This window comes from Mustela lutreola, chromosome 2, assembly GCF_030435805.1.
Source record: "Mustela lutreola isolate mMusLut2 chromosome 2, mMusLut2.pri, whole genome shotgun sequence".
Lineage (NCBI taxonomy): Eukaryota > Metazoa > Chordata > Mammalia > Carnivora > Mustelidae > Mustela > Mustela lutreola.
The window spans coordinates 212,644,010-212,669,649 of record NC_081291.1 but is presented as its reverse complement, the minus strand read 5'-3'; the positions used below and the strand labels follow the sequence as shown (position 1 = coordinate 212,669,649).

Sequence of the window (25,640 nt, the reverse complement as noted above, 5' to 3'; positions counted from 1 at the left end):
TGTTACTATGTACCAAGCCCACTTCCAAGTACTTCTCATATATTCACTCATAGCCTTCTCTGTTAACCCTTACACCAGCCACAAGTGTAAGTATCATTATTATTCCCATTTTACAGAAGAAGAGACTGAGGTTCAGAGTGGCTAAGTAACTTGCCCAGCGTCACACAACTGTGAAAGTGTAGAGCCAGGATGCAAACCCAGGTTCTCTGGCTCCTGATGTCACTCTCCTAACCCCATGATGGCATTAACCCAGCCCACAGAATAATTCCACGACACATGCACAAGAATGGTAAAGCCCCCTGCAACCATCAGCCTTGTGCAGAGCATGCGGAAGCGCTGTCCAGCCGTTCAGCACAGAGTCTCGATTGCGAGGAGGGGAGGGCCCTCACCTGTGCACCACCCCAGCCCGGTGCAAGTGCTCCACAGCGGAGATAAGCTGTCTGATGTATCTGCGGGCTTCAGATTCCTCCAGACGCTTCTTCTCATAGATCTTGTGCATCAGGTTGCCCCCAGGACACAGCTCCATGACCAGGTAATAGCTATTCTCCGTCTCCAAGATATCAAGGAGTTGGGTGATGTTGGGATGACGGATCATCTGCTGAATCTGCCCTTCTCGTCGAAGGTTCTTGGTGACGTAAGTGTCCTTTTTGGCTCTCTTCTTGTCAATGACCTTTATGGCCACCTGAGGAGACACCGAGAACACAGCCATTGTCAGGCCCTGCAACCAGAGCTTGTTCCCCGTGCCATTCCAAAGAACCCCAGGGAGATACATAGCTACTCCTCTGTCCCAGGAGAAAGGCCTGATTTAAAATGGCATCAAGGGACGCCTGGGTGGCTCAGTTGGTTAAGCCGCTGCCTTCGGCTCAGGTCATGATCTCAGGGTCCTGGGATCGAGTCCCGCATCGGGCTCCTTGCTCCGCAGGGAGCCTGCTTCTCCCTCTGACTCTGCCTTCCACTCTGTCTGCCTGTGCTCGCTTTCGCTCGCTCTCTCTCTGATAAATAAATAAAATCTTTAAAAAAAAAAAAAAAAAAAAAAAAAAAAAAAAAAATAAAATGGCATCAAGGGGGGGACACCTGGGTGGCTCAGTGGGTTAAAGCCTCTGCCTTCGGCTCAGGTCATGATCGCAGGGTCCTGGGATCAAGCCCCGCATTGGGCTCTCTGCTTGGCAGGGAGCCTGCTTCCTCCTCTCTCTCTGCCTGCCTCTCTGCCTACTTGTGATCTCTGTCAAATAAATAAAATCTTTTAAAAATAAATAAATAAAGTGGCATCAAGGGGATGGGGGCGCCTGGGTGGCTAATTCGTTACGCATCTGCCTTTGGCTCAGGTCATGATCCCAGGGTCCTGGGATCGAGCCCCGCATCGGGCTCACTGCTCAGCAGGGAGCCTGCTTCCCCCTCTGCCTGCTGATCTGCCTACTTGTGATTTCTCTCTGTCAAATAAATTAAATATCTTAAAAAATAATAACAATTAAGTCTTGGGGGCGCCTGGGTGTCTCAGTTGGTTAAACATCTGCCTTTGGCTCAGGTCATGATCTCAGGACCCTGTGATCGAGTCCCGCATCAGGCTCCCTGCTCAGCGGGGAGTCTGCTTCTCCCTCTGCCCCTCCCCCGGCTCATGCTCTCACATTCTCTCTCACTCACTATCTTTCAAATAAATAGGGAAAATCTTTAAAAATAATGAAATAATAATTAAATCTGGCCAACATTCACCTGAACTATGACAGCAATGTCCTACCTCATTTCCCTGGTGCTTGTCTTGACTCCCCTTGAAGTCACTCTATGCTCTGCCCTAAAATCATTGGGTCTGGAACTCTGATTTCTTGTGTAAATCTCTTTGGGACTTATCACTGCCTACAGGGCAAGGTCCACACTCCCTGGCCCAGCATTCAAGCTCTACCACCTGGGCCAACCCCGGCTGCGCTGGGTGGCCAGTCTCCTCTTTCTCCCAAACACACACCGGGTTACCCTCCAAGTCTGTGCTCACGCCACACACCCCCCACCCATCTGAACACTCCAGTCCTCGAGCCATTAACTCCAGTCCCACCTCCCTCCCAGAGGGTGCTTTCACTCCTTTTCCCTCGGGCCCACCACAGCCATCAGCTGGGATCCCCCTGAAAGCGCCCATCCCTTGAAGCAGGGACCACACTCCTCCTCTCCATCACACACACTCTGCATAAACAGTAAGGGACCAACAGGTTACTACCTGAGCAAATCCTAAATATCTTAATTTATTATCTCTTCTGGAGAGCAGAGTCTCACTTATTGTTTTTTTTTTTTTAAGTTTGTAATTGACATGCAACAGCACAGCAGTTTTGGCTGTACGACATCCTGATTTGAGACGTCCTGATTTGAGATGGTGTTGAGCCTACAAATGGATTACCACGATAAATTTGGTGAACATTCATCACTACACATAGTTACAACTTCCGTGCTTGTGTGATATGAATGTTTCTGTCCTATCTCAGCAGCTTTCAGATACACAAGACGGTATCATCATGCCGTGTGTTATAACCCTAGGACTTACTTCTAACTGGAAGTTTGTGCCTTCTGAACCCCTTCATCCACTTTAATGGGGGATCTTCAGATTCTTAATCCAAAGATATGATGAAGAGAGAACAATCAGCCAACGCACCACACAAGCTGGGGGTGTGCTGTACTCCAAGTCAGCCTGGGGCTGAGGTTGTCCCCCCAGAGCGAGTGAAGCTACACTCTGGCTGTGGTTTGGTCCCAACGAGGTCAGGAAGTGCTAGACTAAAAGCTTTATAAACTATACTCATTTGTGACCCCCCAAAAAGAAAAAAATATAGAGATACACATACACACACATGCAAACACATGCCTAGACACCGACGGACATCCACACCCACACACACACTCCTATGTGTGCGCACGTGAGTCCCCGCGTGTACGTATCCATGGTCTCCTGCGGGGGAGAAAGGGATGCTGAGAAGTACAATGAGAGTCTCTCTCTGCTCAAGTCTGTGTGGCAATGTTTTAAAAATTACACCCTCTGGCAATGAAATTCTTCAAAGTCCTATGAACAGACAATAGTCTGAAAGCCAGGTGGTAATACGATCTGCCCTTTTCAACAGAGCACGCAATAATTATGAGGATAATTTATTTAGCTCTTCAATCTCCTGTCATAGGTTACGTAAGGGCCACCCAAAGACTTTGGGTCCTACTCCCTGGAATGTGTGAATGTGGCCTTATTCAGAAAAGACGAAGGATTTTGAGATGAGATTAATCGGGACTCTCTGAGTGGGACCTAAATGTCAGCTCAAGCGTCTTTATGAAATAGAGGGGCGGGGGGGTGGCGCCTAGATTTGGCACAAATACCCAGAGGAGCAAGATGTGGGAAGGCGGAGAGACACCGTGAAAGCCCACAAGCCAGGGTGCTCCTCCACGTCAGAGCCATCGGAGGGAGCACAACCATGGCAACACCTTGATTTTGGTCCAATGACATTGACTTTGAACTTCTGGCCTCCAGAACGGAAGAGAATACATTTCCGTTACTTTAAGCCACCGCGTGTGCGGAGCTCTGTCTCCGCAGCTCTGGGAAACTAGTGTACCAGATGTGCCCCCTGTCACTGGGTACCTTCATTCCCACCTTCTGCTGGCTCTGAGAGCCCCCTGGTGAAGACCTCCAGCCCCCAGGTCACCGCACGAATCCCCCCTCTCCATTTTCCACACACCACCCCGTCCCCAGGCTTTTTAATTCACCCGCGACACTCATCCCCTCTGCCTTGATAATACTGAAAATGGAATGCCGTTCTTGATTACAGCTTTCCGTTGTCATCTGTAACAACCGAAGTGGGAAACACTAAGCGGGGAAATTAAGGGAAAGGCAGTCAATGATCAGCAAAGGGAGGGATCTAATGGAGTTTGACAGTAATCAGAGATCTGCAGGCAGAGTAGATCTAACACTGATTCTACCCGGTGGAAGCCTGGCATGCTGATGGGTCTGAAAAGAGAAACTGCTTGAGTCAGGAGAGTTTTAAAAAAGTAAAAATTAAGTGGGTACAGACTCGCTGAAGACCAATGCCAAGGACCCAAATGGAAGCAGTAGTTCGGGGAGGGCAGGACGGGGTTGTGGAGGGAGTGCAGAAGCCTGGACGGCATCCAGAGCACATCAAGAGAAAAAGTCTTGCTGTGGAAGGTGAAATCAAGGGTACCAGATCTTCACCAGAGTCAAGTTGCAGAGTCTCCCGAAATCTCACAAAGGAATCTGTTTCCAAAGATTGCCCCCATGCTTCCAAGATGAGTCTCGAGTCTTGTGCGGGGGTGAGGGGGGTGATGAGCAGAGAGAGAATAACACGGCTCCAGCGGACTCCAGCTGAAACGTGTTATTCACCAACTTTTCTCATTGAAGTAAGAAACTGCATTTCTCACAACCTGGCAACTCCTAGCATCCTCCCCACCCCACCCTCCTCCCACCAAAAAAGGAGGAAGAAGGAAGAAGGAAGAAGGAAGAAGAAGAAGAAGAAGAAGAAGAAGAAGAAAGGCCAACCAATGATGGATAAGATCAGCAAATTTAAATAGCTAAGCTCCTAAGAAATGAAAGGAAATCCCCCCAAGGCCAAAATGATGAGTACATGTACAAGAACTGGGTGCCTACGGGGTGGGGAATAGAAGATACAGGAGAGGGGCGCCCGGGTGGCTTGTGGCTTGGTGGGCTCAACGTTCCACTCTTGGTTTGGGCTCAGGTCCTGAACTCAGGCTTGTGAGATGGGGATGGAGTCCCGAGTCAGGTCCGCTCCCGGCAGAGTCTGCTTAACATTCTCCCTACGACTCCCTCTGCCCCTCCCGCTGTGTTCTCTCTCTCTCTCTCTCTCTCGTTCTCACTCGCTCTCTCTCTCTCTCTGAGATACGTAAATAAATGTTTGGAGGTGGGGAGATGCAGGCGAGAAGCGGGTAACTGCAGGCGAGAAGAACTCGAGGATGCAAAGGAAGAGGTGGAGGAGTCGCCCGGGCATGGAGGGGGAGGAGCAACGCGGGGAAATGGGAGGGGCTATGCAGGGAAAGGGGAGGAGCAATATGGGGAAAGGGGAGGAGCAATGCGGGGAAAGGGGAGGAGCAATGTGGGGGAGGGGGAGGAGCAACGCGGGAAAAGGGGAGGAGCTCAAGCGCCTGGATCCCAATCCATCAGGAGAAAGATGATTTGCAGAGAGGAATTCGTGCTTAACGGCCTGTATTAGGAGAAAAAATTCCAACACTGAATGAAGGAAACACAAAATGACCCTGTCATGACACACAGTCGTTCCTAAGATAATGGGGACAAAGCACGTAGTACGATGTCAGGCACATGGGAAGCGCTCCTTAAATTGATGCTCTTACTCTCATTACCATGTTACTTTCACTGAAGCAGCCTACAGAGAGGGTGAAAAAGCACTCCGGCTTAGCTCAGCTTAGATTTTTTTTTTTTTTAAATGTGCGTTTCCGTCCCCAGCCGATTAAAAAAGACACCTGGCCCGCGTGTCGGTGTCCTGAACTCTCTGGAATGGAGTTGCTTTTAAATCCCAAGGCAGTGGTTTAAGAGCAGCCTAGTCTCTCATCTTCTTTAAATATTGACTTTGTTGAGACCGTCTACATAGGATCAGAGTTAACGGGATTTAAAATTCATCCCTTCATCCTCCATCCCCTTCCGCTGCCTTTAAAATTCATTCCTCTCAAGTGCGTCAAGAATCGTCAAGAATCGTAGATGTGGCTCATCTCTGAAAGGAAAAGCCAGATGCAAAATGGAGCTTCCAGAGGACTAAGAAAAAAGAATGCTGACCTAAGACCTACTTCTTACCATCCCCAAAACCCACAGGGATGTTTTACCCTTCCTACAATGTGTGCCGTGGTTTCGAAAGTTTAGGTCTTTCCTTAATGTAAGCGCTTTCATGCCATGTTTTAAATAATCAGAAGGTATAGGGAGGAAGAGGCCACGACCAACAGAATTTTATTACATGGAAATTAGCCAAAAAAGGAGCTTTCCTCCAGAATGTTTTGGTTTCTTTCTTGCTTTTTTCCTTCTCTTTTTTTTTTTCTTTCTTAAGATCTACTTATTTATTTATTTGAGACACAGAGAGAGCACACAGGCACGTGAGTGGGGGAGAGGCAGAGGGAGAGGGAGAGAGAGAATCCTCATGCAGACTGCCCGCTGAGTGAGGAGGCTGACGTGGGGCTTGACCCCAGGACTCCCGAGATCATGACCTGAGCCAAAATCAGGAGTTGGGTGCTTAACGGACTGAGTCACCCAGGCGCCCACAGAATGCTTGGTTTCTTAATGAATAATGTACGTGAAACTCAAATGACTCTTTTCTCCTTCAGCAAACATTTATTAAGCACCTAAAATAACACTTGACACTGTTCCAAATGCCAAGTGTATACTACGGAAGAGACCTAGATCTCCAGACCCTCTCGTGGAGAGAACTCAGATCCTTTGTCGTGGTTCAAGATTATCATCTGTTCTGGACTGAAGGCGGTCCTCCTGCTACAAAATGTGTGTATGGAAGCCAAACTCCCCAGGTGACTGTACTTGGAGAAAAGAGCCTTTAGGAGACATATATGATTAAAGGCGAGGATAAGGGTGGGCCTTAATCTGGTAGGACTGGTGTTCATATGAGAAGAGGAAGAGATACCACCGATTTCTCTCTCTCTCTCTCTCTGCACATGCATAGCGGGAAGGTCATAGGAGAACGCAGCAAGAGGACAGCCATCTACAAACAAGAAAGGAGGCCTCACCAGAAATCAACCCTACTGGACATCCAGCCTCCAGAGCTATAAGAAAATAAGTGTCTGTTGCTTACCTTCAGTGTGTGGCCTGTAGTCATGGCCACCCAAGCGAACCAAGAGATCATCCAAGCATCAGAGAATTCTATGGGATTCCCTTATCTTGCAGAAGAATGAAAACCTAAGTTAAGAGCCAAGGACTCGTGTCCCTTCACCAAAGGCTGGAGCCAGACCTGTTTCTTTCCTGCTTTCTACCCTCCAGCAGGTGACGGGGAGGCACAGCACATCAGCTGGGCCTGCGGACTCCGAGGCCCCGGGGCCTTGATACCAGGGCCTGTCTCTGCCACTTGTTAGCCTGGACCTCTCTAAGCCTTAGCTTCCTTACTTTAAAAAAAATAATAAAAATTTAAAATGCAGGGAAGGATAATAGTGCGTACCTCATAGGGATGCCGGAGAGAGAAACCAGGCCACCCAGGAAGAGTGCTCGGCATCCAGAACATTCACGGAAGCCCTTAATAAGTGTTCACTGCCGGGAGCCGCGTGTTTGTGCAAGAGGAGTGGACACAGAGCCAGGAAGGCCCTCCCCCAGGCTCCCACCCCCACCGCTCCCTGTTGACCTCACAGGCGGGTCTGGGGCCCTCAGAGCCCCCCAGTCAGGAGGTGAGAGCCGTCTCAAGCGTCCGCCCCAGGCCTCCTCCCTCCTTCCATGATGATGGGCTCATGTGCCGCCCGCCGGGCTCTACCCCGGGCTCCCCCACTTTGTGACCCGTATGTTGGTGAGACCCAACACCCATGTCATGTTCACACCTCTTTTCTGAGCTCTGTCTCCACCAACCCCTCTGGGCTGCCTCCCCAGTCCTGCCCCCCAAGCCCGGCCTGGAATTCGCCCCCAAAGGGCGGCCCTTCCCTGGCCGGGCCCCACTCCCTCCTGACCTCAGAGGACAGTTTACTTCTCCAGCCTGGACTGCCTCAGGTCACAGACACCTCCCCAGCTCTCACGCCCACCACACATGTTAACAGCTTGGGACACCTCACTGAGATCCCTAGGGTCTATAAACTGCCTCTCTTTTGGGTCCCCCAGCTTCTAGCTCAGTGCTTGGCTCTTGGAGAGCTACTGGGGGAGAGAATGGAAGGAAGGGGGAGAAGGAAGGAACGAAAGGAGGACAGAGGGTCCCCTCAGTCTGCCACAGGTGGTCAGTACGGTGGCTTCCTGGGCACCCCTGCCTGCTCCTGCCGTGGGTAGGTCTAACGGCTCCAACCCTCCTCATCCTCTGCTACAAGACAGGCAGACCAAAATCCTTCCCTTTGACTGTGGAAATGCCACCTGTGGATGTGTTTCAGCTTGTGCGGGATTACGAAGCAGAGACACAGACGTGTCCTCTTCGAGAAACGTCACCTTCCAGGAGAGGCTTCCCAGACCCGTCTGATTCCAGCTGTGCCCATGCCCTGTGCCCCCACCATGGATGCACCCACCATCCCTCACTCTGCCCTGTGCTTTTACTGGGCTCTATCATGCTGTCCCTACTTCTCAGCACAACATTCGCCCACCTCCACACCCCCTTCGCAGACTCTGGGCCAGACCCCTCTCCGCTTTTTTCAAGCCTCATCCTTTTTCTAGAACCCTCTTCTTCTTAGAACCCCCTTCTTGGCACTAGCCCCACTGTCACCTCAAACAGTGGCCTGCCCTTGTGTGCCCAGTGCCTGGCACAGTGTCGGGAACAGAGGAGCTCAGGAAACAGGTACGAGAGCAAAGGTATGTGCAAACTAAGGATAGAGGGAGACAAGGAGCAAAGACGGATGCCTACAGCCACCCCCTGTGTGCCCTGGGGACGCCGCTTCAGGCTCAACAGAAGGCACACAACTTAGACTAAATGTTAGCAGAAGCAGATCAGAGGACACTGCGCAAAGGGTATCCCTGGCGGCCCTCTCTGGGCAAGTCAGAGAGAGAAAGAAATTTAGGATCACTGTCAAGCTAAAGGCGGTGGGCTGATGTCTCCTGCTCCCCATGCATGGACTGAAACCATCCCGCCAGCCTCCCCCATAAAGCCGTTTCATGCTTCCCAAGCGTCTGGCTGAGTATAGGAGAAATCACTAGGGAGAGAGGCGCCATGACCAGAGTTAAAGGGTGCGTCTGAGACCCCTGGCATTCCAGAGCAGAAGATCTGTCACTCTTCACCAGCCACTCCCTGGGGTCACCTAAGTCCCTCTCAACGCCACAGCTAATTATGGACTGGGCCTGGGCTGGGGAGCCTTTCTCCTTCCCAAACTGGTCTGACTCACCTGTCACCTTCTCGAGAGCAACTAATGGGGGGGGGGGGGGCGGTGGCGGACAGGAAAGTTCTCCAAAAGCAAGGACCAACCCCCATTTCTCCTGGAGGAAGAGCCAAGTGCTGACGATGCCCGCAGCTCCCCACAGGCTGCCAGCTCACTCCCTGACCCCATTACCCTCTGGTGCCCCCTCCCATTCCCGCCACTCACCCACTGCTTCCTTACCGTTCCTCGGATGTGACAGGAGTATCTCCCTACTGACAGCTATAATCACCAAGCCCTTAATACAATCCCCTTACTCCTGCCTGCTCCCCCCGCTTAGCACTGGTTACTTCTTAAATCCTATACCGCCCGCTGATTGAGTGTGGGATCAACCTGACCCTCGATGCCCCAGAGGGGAAGGCACAGTCCTCCGTTCTTCACTGACACGTTCTCACCATCCAGAAGGGTCTCTGACATACAGACAGCACTCCAGTATTCTTGAAGGAAGGAAGAAATGAGTACAGTGTGGTTGGAAGAAAAAGACACTAGTAACTACATCAGAATCTGTTATAGACTGAATTGTGTCTTCCCACCCAATTCACCTGTAAAAGACCTAACCCCTCCTGTGATTATTTGGTGACAGGGTCTTTAAAGAGGAAATTATAAGTAAACGAGGAAATGGGGAGGGGGTCCCCTCATCCAAGAGGACAGGGAGCCTTCTAAGGAGCGGAAGAGACACCAGGGGTTCACAGCGCAGAGAAAAGAAGGCAGCCGTGTGCAAGGCAAGCACAGGGGTCTCAGGAGAAACCGAACCTGCCAACACCTTGACCTTGGACTTCCAGCCTCCAGAGCTGTAAGAAAATAAATGTCTGTGGTTTGAGCCACCCGTGAGAGCAGTTCTAGCAACCTAACACAGAACGTTTACAAAAGTTATTAGCAGTAATTGAACGGCTTACTCTGTATCGCATTCTAACAATGAAGTCTGGATGAACAACGCTGGACCAAATGAATTGGGCAAGGGGGTGAGCTGGAGGGACTGTCCCTAAAGCCGGGAAGAAAATGACAAGGGCCCAAGGGCTCTGAGGCTCCAGCCCGGGCTGATGCGCAAGGGCTGAAAACTGGAGCGATTAGCATGACCCAGTGGGGAACTCTGAAAATAAACAGGTTTCACGCCTTCTTCCCAAGAAATGGTATGTGTAAACGCATCCAAGTGGAACGGGGGCCTGTGTGCAGGATACTCATTTCGCAGAAAGCAGAAAATATCCTTTGCTGGCTTTGTAATTAATTTCAAGGTTGCTTCGATTCACAGAGAGACGATGCTCGACAGCAAACACACATCGCTGTCTATTACAGGGGTTCATTAATTGCTGCTAGGGACGCAGCCGAGCGCGACAGCTTCTGACCCCTGGTTCCCCGCCGGCCGCCCTCCCGCTGCTGCACACTAAAATCTGTCTTCTTGTAAATGAGGGGGAAAAGTTTCCTTCCCCAGTTTAAACAACAGAGCTCAATGGGACATGATTTGGCAACAGTAACAGAACCCTGCTCCAGGTAAAGGCAAAGAGCTCAACTCCAGTGGATGGGCGGGGGGAGGGGGGGGGTTGCAGCTCGCAAGGCACGCCCACCCAGTAGACTTCTGAAACCAAGGTGCTGGGATTCTCTGTGCTGGGCTCCAGCTTCCGCTCAGAAAGCAAATCACATCCCAACGCCCTAGAACTAGCTTGCTGGTGGGAAACCAGAAATTGATTCCTGCAAGGAAGGAAAAATGCAAACTAGAGAATTTTCAGATGGCAAGGTACACTGGTGGGGCCCTGTACCAAGGGCAGTAGCTACACAAGCTGGAATTCTTAGCCAAAACCCCTTTATGAAGACAGAATATGCCCACCGCTTGGTCATCAAAATCCACAGAAAAGTAACCCCAAACTCCAGTGCCCAGAGTTTTCCACAACTCAGGAATCTCCAGGGGAGAGGAAGTTCGGATTAAAACAGGTAATGCTAAAATCATTTCTCTTTGGCTTTGGAAAAGAGTCAAAAGGCCCAGCTTGGCAACAGAAAACAAGTTTTTTTACACCGAAGAGAGTTAATCTGGGTATTCCCCACCAGGCTTGGCTCCCGAAGTGCCAAATACATTGAATCCATAAATACCTAGGTTAAAAAACTGAATACCCAGTTTTCTCCAATGTGCTCTAACTCCGATCCCCCAGCACCCCTTCCTGCTCCATATTCCTTCCAGTTTGGCCCGGGTTTTAATTACCCAGAATGTCACTTGGTGACAATGGAGAGGAAGCCGCAAGTGACATCATCTGAAAGCAAAGAGATGGTTGAATCCACAACAAAGTGGGCTGGTTAGGCAGGACCGCCCCGGCCACCCATCACTACCAACGCGATGAGAAGAGCAACGTCCCCACTGCCCATGTGGACGGCCTGCACCCCACCCCACTATAGCCAGCCTCACCAAAAATCCCAACTGTCCCTGTTCTCTGTGCTCCTGTCCTGGAGGCCATCTCATCTCCAGTCGTTGCCGGAGCCATTGACTCTCCCTTCTCCCCTCCTGGCAACCAGTCATCAAGTCTCCTCCAACAGCTTCTTCCTTCTAAGGACTTCCCTGCCCTCTGTCAGGTCTCCCTCCTCCTCCAAACTGAAGCATTAGAGTCCTCCTTCTAAGGATGGTTAAGATCGTCCTTTAAAATAAACCTGATTCCTTAATGAGAAATTTATTTATTTTCTTTTTTTTTTAAGATTTTATTTATTTATTTGACAGAGAGACACAGCGAGAGAGGAACACAGGTGGGGTAGTATGAGAGGAAGAAGCCGGCTTCCTGCTGATCAGGGAGCCCGACATGGGGCTCTATCCCAGGACCCGGGGATCATGACCTGAGCCGAAGGCAGATGCTTAACAACTGAGCCACCCAGGCGCCCCCTTAATGAGAAATTGAAAAAATCCTTTTCGATCTGGCACCAGCCCCCTAACCTTCTCCTCTGCTTTTTTTTTCCCCCCCTTAACATTTTATTCTGAATAGCTTCCATCCTATCAACTTTCACTGACCCAGCTGTTTTTGGTCAAATATTTTCACGTAAGAGTCACAGGGAGACTTACAGTCCTTAGGGTCTTGGTTATTCTTTTTTTATTATTTCTTTTGCTAAGACGCCTGCCATAAAATAAACCATTACTAAGTATGTTCATACCGGTTGTGCGACCATCACCATCTTCCATCTCCAGAACACGGTTCACCTTGCAAACCTGAAGCTCTGTCAATCTCTTCAACAAATGGTGTTGGGAGAACTGGACAGCTATATACAAAAGAAAATGAAACCGGACCACTTTCCTACAGTGTACACAAAAATAAACTCAGAATGGATTAAGGACTTAAATGGGAGACCTAAAACCGTAAAGAGCCCCAGAAGAGAGCACAGGCAGTAATTTCTCTGACATCAGCCATAGCAACATTTTTCTAGATATGTCTCCCGAGTTAACAGAAACAAAAGCAAAAATAAACTCTTAGGACTACATCAAAATATAATCTTCCGCTGAGCAAAGGAAACAATCAACAAAACCAAAAGACAACGTACTGTACGGGAGAACACATTTGCAAATGAAAATGATAAAGGGTTAGTATCCCAAATGTATAAAGAACTGATACAACTCAATGCCAGAAAAAAAACAAATAATCCAATTAAAATATGGGCAGAAGACATGAACAGACATTTCTCTGAAGAAGACATCCATATGGCCAGCAGATACATGAAAAGATACTCAAGGTCACGCATCATCAGGGCAATGCAAATCAAAACCACAATGGGATTTCCCCACATGCCTGTCAGAACGGCTAAAATTAAAAAATGCAAGAAACAACAAGTGTTGGTGAGCATGTGGAAAGAAAGGAACCTTTCTGCACTGTTGGTGGGATTGCAAACTGGTAGCAGCCACAATAGAAAGCAGTTTGGAGGGCTTCAAAGAGTTACAAATAGGGCTACCCTTTGATCCAGTAATTCCACTACGGTGTGTTTATCCAAAGAATGCAAAAACACTAATTCAAAAGGATATATGCACCCTTATGTTGCTGTAGTATTATTTATAATAGCCAAATTATAGAAGCAGCCAAAGTACCCTCAACAGATAAACAGATAGGATAAGGAAGACATGGTGTATACATACACAATGGAATATTACTCAGCCATAAAAAAGAATGAAATCTTGCCATCTGCAAAGACATGGATGGATGCAGATGGTATAATGCAAAGTGAAATGATCAATCAGTGAAAGACAAATACCTTATGATTCCATATGTGGAATTCAAGAAAAAAAAAAAAAAACAGACAAAGGAAAAAGAGATAAACCAAAAAAAAAAAAAAAAAAAAAAAAAAACCAGACTTTACACTGTAGAGAATATACTGCTCTTGGCCATTATTGTGAGTGGCTCTTAATGAGATAGGTTACATTTTTTTTTCACACTTTGCAACGTCTGACACGTATATTTTATACTTCAAGCACATGTGAACTTGGACAGGTACAGTTCCAGGGTTCAACAGCCACAGGCGGCAAGTGGCCAGGGTGTTGGAGAGCACTGTCCAGGCTCGATGGCTCTGGCCAAATTACTTACCCTCTGAGCCCCAGGACACAGAGCCCTACCTTCCTGAGACCGAGCACTCAACAGAAAAGTCTGAATGAATGAATGTGTAAAGAAACACTCCACAGTCTCCTATCATCTACAAGCTCTGTAAATTACCCACCCCACAAATTTGTAGTGAGGCTGAAATCACACCTTTTATTTTTTTTTTATTTAAATTCCATCAGCCGACATTACGCAACTGATAAATTAACTGAACCACATCATTAGTTTCAGATGTAGTTCAATAATTTATCATTTAATTATAATAATAATAATAATAATAATAATTTATCATTTGATGTAACACGCAGCGCTCGTTCCGTCACGCGCCCTCCTTAACGCCCATCCCCCAGTTGTCCCATCCCCCCGTCGACCCCCCCTCCAGCAACCCTCAGTTTTGCTTCCTACAGTTCAAAGTCTCTCCTGCTTTGTGTCCCTCTCAACTACCTCACATCGTTGAGGACCAACCCAAGGAAGGAGGCCCAGCACTAAGAGATCCTGGACAAAAAGAAAACCTGACCCCAATAAACCTCAGATTGCTCATCTGACGGGGTAATAACAGCGGCCAAGGTGCATCGCACCGAGAGCTCGGGACACAATACCCGTTCATTAGCTGTAGTTACAACTGAGCAAACACAGCGACAACACGGTTGGAGAGGCTATGATTGATCTCTGCAGATAGCGCTCATGGGGCAGAAAACGAACGTCGGCGGTGCTCAGGGAGAGGGGCTTGTGTCCTGGAAACCCGGAGAGCTGGGCTCCTCCAGGTGCAAAGGCTCTGCACAAAGTGGGGAAGGGCAAAGGCCCAGTGGGGGGGGCAGGGGGGTGCTCCAGGAAAGGGGAGTCGAATAATAGTTGTGCATTAACCGAGCACAGGAACCCTTATGAGCCCTCCCATCTCCGGCCCCCGGGGCCTGCTGGTGACCCTTTCCCATGAGGTCCTCAACAGACGTCTGCGGCTGGCTTCCTTCCCCTTCTGCTTAAATCACGCACTGAATGTCAGGGCCAGCCCCAGTGCCTGTGTTCATCAGGAAGAGAAAGCCAGGTCTTTTTTCCACTCCGCTCTGATTTATACATGTACATTTATGGTGTCAGTCTGGATAAAAGCAGAATTTGTGCTGCTGCAATGACACCATAAATCCTCCCGGCCTCCGTTCCACTCGCCGGGAATATCGAACGCTCGCCTTCCACCGACAGCAGATAATGGCTTTTAGGAAGGGCAAGGAATTCACAAGCAGATAACAAGGGAACTCGGTGGGAGGTGTGTGCGTGTTCACACGCATGTGTGCACAGGATGGGGACTGCGGGGAGAAGGCCTGGCTGAAACCCGAACCCCCCCAAGGGCTTGACTCTTGTTTCCTTCTTTAAATAAAGCTCGTTCTTTCCGTCGTTTTAATAAATCTCCCCCAGTGTGTTCGTTTGCAGAGGCTGCTATAGTATAAACCGCTTAAACGCAACTGAAATTTGTTTTCTTACACTCCTGGAGGCCAAAAGTCTGAGATGCAAGTGTCAGCAGGGCTGGTCCGCTCTGAGGCCTGGCTCCGCAGCCCACAGATGGCTGCCTTCTACCTGCGTCTTCACACGTCTTCCCTCCGCGCCTGGCGTGTCCTCATCTCCTTGCATAAGGACGCCAGTCAGACTGGATGAGGGCTCACCCTAATGACCTCGTTCAAAAGTAACTACCTCTTGGGGTGCCTGGGTGGCTCAGTGGGTTAAAGCCTCTGCCTTCGGCTCAGGTCATGGTCTCAGGGTCCTGGGATCGAGCCCCGCATCGGGCTCTCTGCTCCACAGGGAGCCTGCTTCCTCCTCTCTCTCTGCCTGTCTCTCTGCCTATTTGTGATCTCTGGCTGTCCAATAAATAAATAAATAAATAAATCTTTAAAAAAAACAAAACAAAAAAGTAATTACCTCTTTATAGATCCAAATCCAAATATAGTCACAATCTGCCCTACTGGAGGTTAGGACTTCAACGTGTGAATTCTGTGGCGGAGGCAACTCGGCCTGTAACCCCCACCAAGACGATGTCTCACAAATGGGAGTATTAAGAAAGGAAGCAACCAACAAGCCCAAAGGAGACTCACCAACACTTGCAAGGGGGAGGTAGTGCGAGCTGAGCAAACTCCGTTCCGGTCATCACAGCACTTGGTTTCTTTTTATCTTTGTCACCTGTTTTCCCTGCTTGTGAGTTTCAAAATACTTACTACTCTAGGTTATTAACTTCTCTCTTTTTTTTTTTAAGATTTCATATATTTACATGAGAGAGTGAGAGAGAGAATGATAGAGAGCATGAGAAGGGGGAGCTCTGAGGGTGAAGCAGACTCCCTACCAAGCAGGCAGCTTGATGCAGGACTCGATCCCAGGACTCCAGGATCATGACCCGAGCCAAAGGCAGTCACTTAACCAGCGGAGCCACCCAGGCACCCAATTATTAAATTTACGATAAATGAGCATAGCTTTTAGGTCTTTGGACATCTACTTCCTGCTTCTCTTTGGAAAAGGAGGCCGCCATCTTTTTATTTGCATGCAGCATGGTGGATTTTCTTCCTTTTCTTCTCTTTCCTTTTTTGGCTGCTTTTAGTGATACATGAAGTCATGAAGTTTAGGAAACGTCAGCTAGATATGCTTTCTACTCTCTACCATTTGTCCATTTAAGGTTCAGCAAAAAAAAAAAAAAAAAAAAAGTAATCAGAGACAGAAAGAGGCAGCAAACGTAGAACCAAAAAGATTTCCTAAAGAAGATCCATGTCAGAAATCTGCCAGAATTTCAATCTTTGACCATTTTAAACAAACAAACAAACAAACAAAAACAGTTCTTTGTGGCAAACAGTCACGACCTGAATACTCAGGTAGAGAGCCGTGATTACTTGTTTAGCTTACAGGAATGCGAGGAACTCGAGATGGTTCTAGGAAGAAATAGAACTGGTTTTTGGCTCCATCTTCCTTGAAGAGGTCTTCAAGCCTCTTGCAGTGACTGCAAGTTATGAACTGGGAAGGTCACACCCATGCCCATCGGGGCTGTACTTCTATTGCTATTGTTGAGTTTCCTTAAATGTCAGTGTGTTTCAGAAAGAGTTCACTTAAAAAAAAACCTTTCTCTTATTTTCTCTAAAACCCCTCATTTGTGAAAGTGCACATTTTTCTTAGCCAATCCCTCTGAAAATGTGACCATTTAAGAAAGGATTGGGAGTTCCATTTTGTTTCCATTAACGAGAGGGGCTTAACTATATTTAGCAGAGGTTTTGGGAACTTGCCTGGGGTGACACAGTGTGGCAACTCCCCGACTGGCACAATCATTCTGATTCTACACAGGATATCAATGTTCAGAATCCTTGTAAGATGTAGACATTTTATTCATCATTTAGTCAAGTGCCTGCTATAAAAGGTTATTTTTTTGGCAAGAATAAGTTAATCTGTTTGGCCAAGAATGAAAATTGTCTTCAATTTAACACTATTTTCAGTACCCCCCAAGCATTTTTTTCCTATTCCAATGGCAAAAAAAAAAGTAACTAATGAAGCAATATTAAATATACACGTACAGCAACATGAATATTTATATAGTCAAGTCCAAAAAGAGAATCATTTCAAGAGAGCAATCATTGACTTCAAAAGGATGTTTCCCACTTAAAAGTCTGTGATCATGAACTCTGAAAATACATTTTAAATTCCGACGTGCCTCTTTAAAATTTTTCCCTGACGCGTTCCTAGGACTGGGGTTATGATTCTCGGTTTGTGATATCCTGTGCTCAGGTCCCTACTGCAAATTTGGGTCAAGTGCCAGTTATCTACTTCTTCCATCAAAATTAATCGAGCTTTGTTATGTCAAAATCAGGCTAGGAAGATGTTAATAGTGTCTTTTATAGGAGACAAGACAGACTGGGTGGAAAGCTCGCCTCTCCCTCTCCATCAAAAAAACAAAACAAGCAAACAAAAAGCTAGACATTTTGATCTGCTACCATAGCTTTGTAAAGTAGATCAGTAGTGATAATCTCATTATATTGAACACATTTTTCTCATTACATCAAGAAAAGATTAACTAATAGCGGAATAGCATTAAAAATTCATGTTGTAATTAGGCCTGGGTCTCCACGGTCCAGATCAATCGAACGATCAAGGCAGACAACTGTCTGAAACTTAAGCTAGAGAAATAATCAGGCGACTGGGGATCCATTTAGTGATCCAAATTACATAGTTTAGTTACCTATAAGGATAAAATTAATGAGCTATTTGGACAACTGCCATTTCTCTGTCAACTGCTTAGTGGGAAAACAAATAAAAAGGCACATGTATGGACCACCGTCCCCAAGCCACATAAATCTCAGCTGGGGACTAGTCCCACTTAGCAAGCACTCAACAAGCAAGACTCCACAAGACTCAGTCCGTACATTGTCCCTTGAAGCTCCCACAGCCTTACAGAGAAGACCCTCTTGCTCTCCCTTTTTACAGAAGGGCAAGCTCTTGGTTTACGCAGATTCAGAAATGGACATCGCCCTGCTGGGCCATGGTACAGCCTGGATTTGACTCCCAACCCATAGCAAAGCTGCTTCTCATCGTGTAGATGGGACCATGGGATCGGGGTTGGGGACCAAGCTGGGCTAACCCAGGCTGATTAACGTAACTGGCTCCACCAAGAAAAATAAAAACATATCCTCCTATCAACATGGATCACTATAAAAGCATAATTCCCAAATCTCTACATACTTCCACTGCTTCATGAGACCTGCATGGCATCAAGGGCATCGTTCAATCACCCCGATCATCAGAACTTGGTGAACAGAGGAAGAAACGGCCTGACAGTGTAAACAGAGAAGAGTGAGTTACAAGTTTAAGCATTAGTTAAACACAGATGTGACTGATGTTAGGTCCTTATCTCTGAGCTCTCAAAAGCTCTCCCTGGGAGGTCCTACTGGTCCCCTTTGACCAGGAGAGCAGGCCTGACCCCTGCCTGCCTCCCCCAGACCAGGCTGGTCACTCTTGCCGGCAAGCGTGACGCCCCCACAGGGCAGAACAGCTGGGACCCCACCCACAGCAGACCCAGGGTGGCTCTCCCAGGGACAGGAAGGAAACAGCGTGGACAGAACGGTCACCCCCCTTCTCAGCTCCATCTTCTCTGAAGAAACAGCTCCCTGACGTGGCAAGCTTCAACACCTCACCCAAGTCCAACAGGCTCCAGGCTCACAAGAGACCTGCTGCTGGGTACTGGGTACTGAAGCACTGAGTTGCATGCCATCACCCCCACCCCCGCCTGCCAAAATTTCACGTTGAAGCCCCAACCCCCCAGTACCTCAGAATGTGGCCTTCTTTGGAAACAGAGCTGTTGCAGATGAAATCAGGTAAAATGGGGGGAGGGGCAATCCAATATGGCTGGTGGCCTTCAAGGGGGCAAATGGAGACACAGAGACACACAGGCAGGGAGAAGACGGAGGTCACAGGGATGTTGCCACAAATCAAGGAGCTACAGGAAGCTGGGAGAGATGCACCTTGATCACAGACTTCTGACCTCCAGGGCTGCGTGAGAAGATGTCTCTGTTGTTCTAGGCCACCAGGGCTGTGGTCCTTAGTTAATGGCAGCCCCAGAACACAAACACAGGACTCTGAGGTCACCTGCATCCCCTCCATTCTGACACCCAGGAAATTCTTCCCAGCCGCTCTGCATCCAATCCATCAAAAAGTTAAACATAAACCACAATCAACTGGCAGCTGACTTTGGATAAAGGCCGATTTCCACAGTACTGATTAACTTAGGTGTCACACAGGCCTCGACAGAGGGATGTTGTCCAGAGGAAACCTCTGGACCATGACCAAGCCTTAGAAATGCAGCCAGAACTTCCACAGGAAGACAGACCTCTGTTCTGCGGAGAGGCCCAAAGACCACCCCGTGGGAAGCCTCAGGCCAGGCACCGACGAGACCGTTTCCTTTCTCTGCCTCAAACCTGGTTCTACCTCAATAATCAGACAAATTGGCAAGCAAGCAAAGGGCCGCTCACTTAATGTCCACAACGCACAGGGAACAGCGGAGGGGACAGGGCAGGTGAGACAGAGACAATGCGGCAGGCTGCGCACAGCGGGGCCGGCCCTTGGAAAAAGGGGCATCTCGGTGGTCTTTAAGGGCAGGCGGGCAGGAGGGGGCCAGCGGGACCCCAAGAGGGACACTCAGAGGACAGAGAACCTTTGCCAGGACCAGCACGAGTGGGGGTGGGCCAGAAATGAGAACACTGACCAAGGACTGAACAGAGAGCCCTGAGTGCAGGCACCAGAAGGGGGAATTCACTGTGTAGTAAGGGAACCAACCAGTCCAGGGATTTGGGTTTTTTTTTAAGCAGGCTATAGCATGATGAGAGTCATTTCAAAGTGGTTAAGATGGATTATGGCCGCGAGCAACGGGAGATGCGGGGGATTACCAAGGACTCAACCCGAACGTGGCCCAGGGGCGGGTCAGCAGGAGGTGACATCGAACAGCAACGTGGACCTAGAGCCCACGGGAGCCGCGAAGGACCCGAGAGAGGCTGAGGAGGACGGAGGACATGAGTCGGTGCTAAGGCCGGACGGGAGCAGCAGGGGAGCACGGAGAGATGGGGAGGCACTGGGCTCGGGGGCCGCAGCGAATTAGGTTTGCAATGTACTAGGGGTCGAATTAGGTCCCTGCAAAAAGACACGTGATCGTCGAAAGTCTCTGTCCTTCCCAACAGGACCTGATTTGGAACCGGGCTCATTGCTGGTGTCATTAGTTCCAGCAAGGTGAGGTCAGACGGGAAGGGTCCCTGATCCAACGAGGCCAGTGTCCTAAACGAAGAGACATGAGGAGAAGGCGTTGGGAAGGTGAAGGGAGCCTGAGTGAGGCTGTTGCAAGCAAAGGGACACCCATGGACTACTGGCAAATCACCAGAAGCTGGGACAGGGGCAAGGAACGGTCCCCCACAGGTTTCGGGGGAAGTGGGGCCCATTCAGACCACTAGCCTCCAGAGCCAGGAGACCAGGAATTTCTATTGTTCTAAGCCACCTGGTTCGTGGTGCTGTGTTACAACAAGGCCAGGAAAGCAACACAGAGGGTGAGAACAGAAGATCTAAGTAAGGTTCACCAGGAAATCGCCGTCAGCCTTAAAATCACTTCCCCCATAGCTTCGGTGCGGGGGGGAAAGCTTCTCAGCTCCTGCTCCTGTACCTATAGAGAGCAGGGGGAGGGGCGTGATAACTTCAGAGCAATTTAGCATCATTAAAGCTGTCTCCGCTATAGCATACATTATAAACGTGCACAACACGAAGCCATAAAGGACAGTCAGTTCACAAACGGTGTCCCCACAGGACCCCTGACCAACTAACAAGCCACACCGGCTGAACGCTGCGTGGATATTAAGGGATCTGCTTTCAAACCAGCCTCTTCCAGGAGCGGCCGATGCCGCCCTTGCTCTCTGCCCTCCCAAGTTCACTGCTGCACACCAAGCTGGTCTCACAATCGGTCTCTCTTCTCACTTCCATAAACCTCCATCCCACCCCACAGCAAAGTCCGATGCTCGACTTCACTGTGAGGGTGACTGACACAGGCCTCGAGAGTCCCGAAGAAAAGAGAGCTCGCAAAACCCATGTTCAACACACCTGCTTTTGCCCTAATAACACCAAGTACTGTAATAACCACAAAACATAAAATGAATGTGCCCGGTGGGGATTCACCACGGTCAGGCAGGGAAACAATAAGGCTAAGAAATACTGCCCTGTGTTGCTCACCTCTTTGCCTTTCCATGGAAGCAACACTGGTCCCCCATGTCTCTCTCTACCCAAGGGTACTGTCACTCTGGGATGAGCCCCAAGCACCCCTAGCAAGTTCAGTGTCTCAGAAAGCTAGACGATGGGGAGCGGAGGCGATGACACCCCATGGAAGATGCCAGAAGCTCTGTCCACCCAACACCCAGGGAACTCAACGCCTGGGCAGTGGACCTTTTGGTCCCAAGCACTCCACCTCCTTCACTGTCCCCTTGACTTTGCCTGTCTCTTACTCTTTGTTTGGAGGGTCCCAAGGCCATTTGGGGCTAGTGAATGAATAAGACAGGGTAAGGGGAGAAAGCCTAGCAGGCGGTGATGGACTGAATTGTGTCTCCCCCAAACACACTGAAGTCCTAACCCCCCATACCTGTGGATACATGACCTCATTTGGAACGAGGGTCTGTGCAGATGGCGAAGTTCAGAGAAGAGGAGGTCATTAGGGTGGGCCCTAACCCAGTATGACTGTGTCCTTATAAAAAGGGGACTTTGGGGGCACCCTGCATCAGGCTCTCCACTCAGCAGGGAGCCTGCTTCCCTCTCTCTCTCTGTGCCTGCCTCTCTGCCTACTTGTGATCTCTCTCTGTCAAATAAATAAATAAAATCTTTTTTTAAAAAAGGGGGGGGGGGACATTTGGACACAGACAGGCACACACACAGAGGGAATATGCAGAGAAAATGTCTTCTATGAGCCAAGAGATACCAGAGTCTACCAGAGGCCAGAGAAAGACCTAGAACAGATTCTCCCTCACAGCCCTCAGAAGGAACCTGTGGCAGCTTGATTTTGACTTCCAGCCTTCAGAACCAAATATATTGGTTTGTTTGAGACACACACAGAGAGAGAGAGAGAGAGAGAATTCCAAGCCATCAGAGGATGCTTCATGCCCAGTTCAGAGCCACTGAGCACGGTGCCTCCTGATCGCCCTCTCCGTCTTCCCCGCTGCTCCTGTCCAGTCTTAGCAGTGACTCGTGTCCTCCATCTTCCCCAGCCCCCCTCGGCTCATTTGTATTCCTGTGAGCTCTACCTCCCCACGGTCTGTCTCCCTCCTTCTGCCCCTCCCCCATGCTCTCTCTCGCTCTCCAAAAGAAAAAAAAAGAAAAAAAGAAAGAAATTCCTTTAGAAATTTAAAACACTTTAGTCTTCTGAAGGCTACAGAAAGTAAATATATCAGGAAAACAGAAATACTCTTGGCACTGAGTTCACAAACTTTTCAGGGGGTTGGTTAGCTGGTTGCTTGGTTGATTGGTTGGTTGATTGACTGACTGAACTATTCCCACATGGAATCAGACAGCACATGGCATCACTCGACAAAAACAAACCCGGAGTTCAATCAGCAACATTAACTTCCTTACTGAGGGAGGGGGTTGTTTCCAGGCATTATCCTACGTGGATCCAACACCACTGACTAGAGGGAAGCAGCCCAGTGTGATTCCTGAGGCTGGCCCTGGCGCTCGGGACCCCCAGCAAATAGGGGTAGATAATCACTGTGTTTGTTTGCTGGGCCACCGTGACAAAATGTCGCAGACTGGGGGCTTAAACAACAGCACTTATGTTCTCACAGCCGTGGAGGCTGGAAGTCCAAGAGCGAGGTGTCGGCAGGGCTGGCTTCTTCTGAGGTCGCTCTCCTGGTCTGGGGGATGGCGGCCCCCTCCCTGTGTCCTCACATGGTCTTCCCTCTATGTGTGTGTCTGTGCCCCAATCTCATCTTCTTAGATCGACACCAGTCAAATTGACCTCATTTTACCATAATCACGTCTTTCAAGGCCCCATCTCCAAATATAGTCACATTCTGAGTAACCAGGGGTGCGGACTCCAACGTAGGAATTTGGGGGGACCCCACTCAGCCTCAACAAACACCTACACAGACGCGAGACATGAGCCTCCACGTGGGGATTCTCGGGCCAACGGCAGCCTGACAAGCCCCACAAAACACCAGACACCAGCTCACGAGCTCTTCCGGACACAGAAGCCAGGCTGAACTGCCATATTTCAAAGGCTGCTTCTGCCCGGGCACCAGTGAGGCACAGCCCACCCAGCTGTCTGTGATAAATCAGAAGTCACTTTCCTAATGCTGAAATTTTCCTCGGTCACACCAAGACGGATGAGCCTCTCAGATAACACACAGAGAAACCTAAAACCATCATGAGCCTTTCCAGGGAAGGGAAAAAAAAAAAAAAACACCACTTTTGAAAGACCCTTGCTTTTGACTCTCTCCACTGGCAAGCAACAGTCACTGACCCTTTATTAAACTGTCACACTATTTACCCATCCAAGGAAGGAACTGTTCAGAGGGGACTGATGAACGATCAGCACATGGGGGGGATTTTTCTCTTGGAGCTCCCAGAGCAGGGGCTCCCAGGCCCCAGCCGAGCAGCTGCTATAGCTCTCGACACACAGGAAGTCTCAGCCCCGGGCCCCTCCATCAGGTTGAATGATGACTCCGGAGACAGACGGGGTCACAGGGCTTGAGGCTCCAGCGAAGGGCATTTCCCCCAAGATCTTAACTGTTACATTTGCTGGAGTATGTCTTATGTCTCCTGGGCAGTGAGTGACTCAAACAGACCTGAATTTGTTTCTCATCTTGCTTATCTTTCTCTTCTCCGGCAAAGCAATGAAGTGGGCTTCTCTGAACGGGCACCAGGACTGAGTCTGCAGTTTTACTTAAGATTTTCTAAAACCCCCGAGGACACTTACTCTGTCACTCTTTAAGGAAAAATTCTCACCGTAAGGCTGTAAGTTCTGTGTGGGGTTCACAGCTCCATTCCCACTCTGGGATCTAGTGTACTTTGAGAGCAGATCTGATTCTTGTGCCTTTCTTTCACAAAAACACCCAAACAGGGCCTCCTGGGTGGCTCAGTGGGTTAAGCCCCTGCCTTCAGCTCAGGTCATGATCTCAGGGTCCTGGATCGAGCCCCGCCTCGGGCTCTCTGCTCAGCAGGGAGTATGCTTCCCCCTCTCTCTCTGCCTGCCTCTCTGGTACTTGTGATCTTTCTGTCAAATAAATAAAATCTTTAAAAAAAAAATTTCAAACACCCAAACACAAAACCACAAACACGGAGGAGGCCATTTGGGACAGAAACCCAGGCTTGCTTGGCTTGCCATCCTGTATGCTCTGATGTATATATAAATTTTCCCCCCCCGAAATACTCTGCTTACCAAATCAGGCATCATGGAGCCACAGCCACTTAGAGGAAGCCCCTTTTTCCAACTGGTCTACCAGAGGGGACACCTTTTTCTAAACGGTCTGCCTAGTCATACCTTTTTCTAATTCACACAAAAGCCCATACTGGTTCCCAGCAGCTCTGCATAAAGAAGGCAATCAATAAATGTTTTAATGAAAAGACACATGATCATCTCCAATGACCAAGTAAAGATAACGCTTTTTTTAAAAAAAGATTTTATTTATTGGTTTATTTACTTATTTATTTGAGAGAGAGAGAGAGAACACACAAGAAAGCTCGAGTGGGTTGGGTGCAGAAGGAGAGAGAGAGGAAGGATCTCTAGCAGGCTCCATACCCAGCACAGAGCCCCACATGGGGCTCGATCTCCTGACTCCCAGATCATAAGCCCAAATCAAGAATTGGTTGCTCAACCAACTGAGCCCCCCAGGCGCCCCAAGATAATGCTTTTTTCATTTTCTTAAAGATGTATTTATTTATTTGAGGGTGAGCATGCGTCCAAGTTGGGGGAGGGGCAGGAGGAGAGGGAAAGAGAGAATCTCAAGCAGATTCCCCCCCTAAGTGCAGAGCCTGACGTGGGGCTCAATCCTAGGACCCTGAGATCATGATCTGAGCCGAAAACCAACAATGGCGTGCTCAAACAACTCAGTCACTGGGTGTCCCGAGATAACGCTTTTTTAAAAAAAATTGGTTACAACTGGAAAACTTCTCCAGCAGTGACCATTCTGACCTCATAGTACACCTAGCAAATGGCTTTAGATTAGGAAATCTATCTTTAAAAGGACATTCTGAAAATGGGAAGGGTTTTCCGTGGGTGTAGAGGGAATGATTTCAAAAAGCAAGAAGTCATCAGCTTTTTTCTGTTTTCCTCTCCCTTCCCCTAAGCCTTACATGACCTTCTCTTCCACAACAAAGAGATCTCAGACATGCTTTCCTCAAAATCTGACATTTAATACTTAAACTCCAAAATTAGCCCTAATTCAAGAAGTATTCCTGTCCCAAAGGCAGCAGGAAACAATCGATAGTCTATTCGCACATCCTGGGACCAAACTGGCAGCCAAATGTGGCTGGAAAGGTACATGCATAAAGGAGCCTTTGGGTTGGGGGAAGTTTGTGAGATACTCTAAGAGCCGGAAA

The 25,640-nt window shown here is 48.8% G+C and overlaps 1 protein-coding gene across 1 annotated transcript in view; it reads right to left on the bottom strand.

The window, feature by feature from the left end:
- Positions 1-25,640, bottom strand: part of HUNK (hormonally up-regulated Neu-associated kinase) — a 98,600-nt gene that overhangs the window by 58,914 nt on the left and 14,046 nt on the right. The window contains exon 2 of the mRNA XM_059164583.1: positions 390-682. Within this exon, the coding sequence (XP_059020566.1) occupies positions 390-682 (293 nt within the window). The remainder of the gene's footprint in view (positions 1-389; positions 683-25,640) is intronic.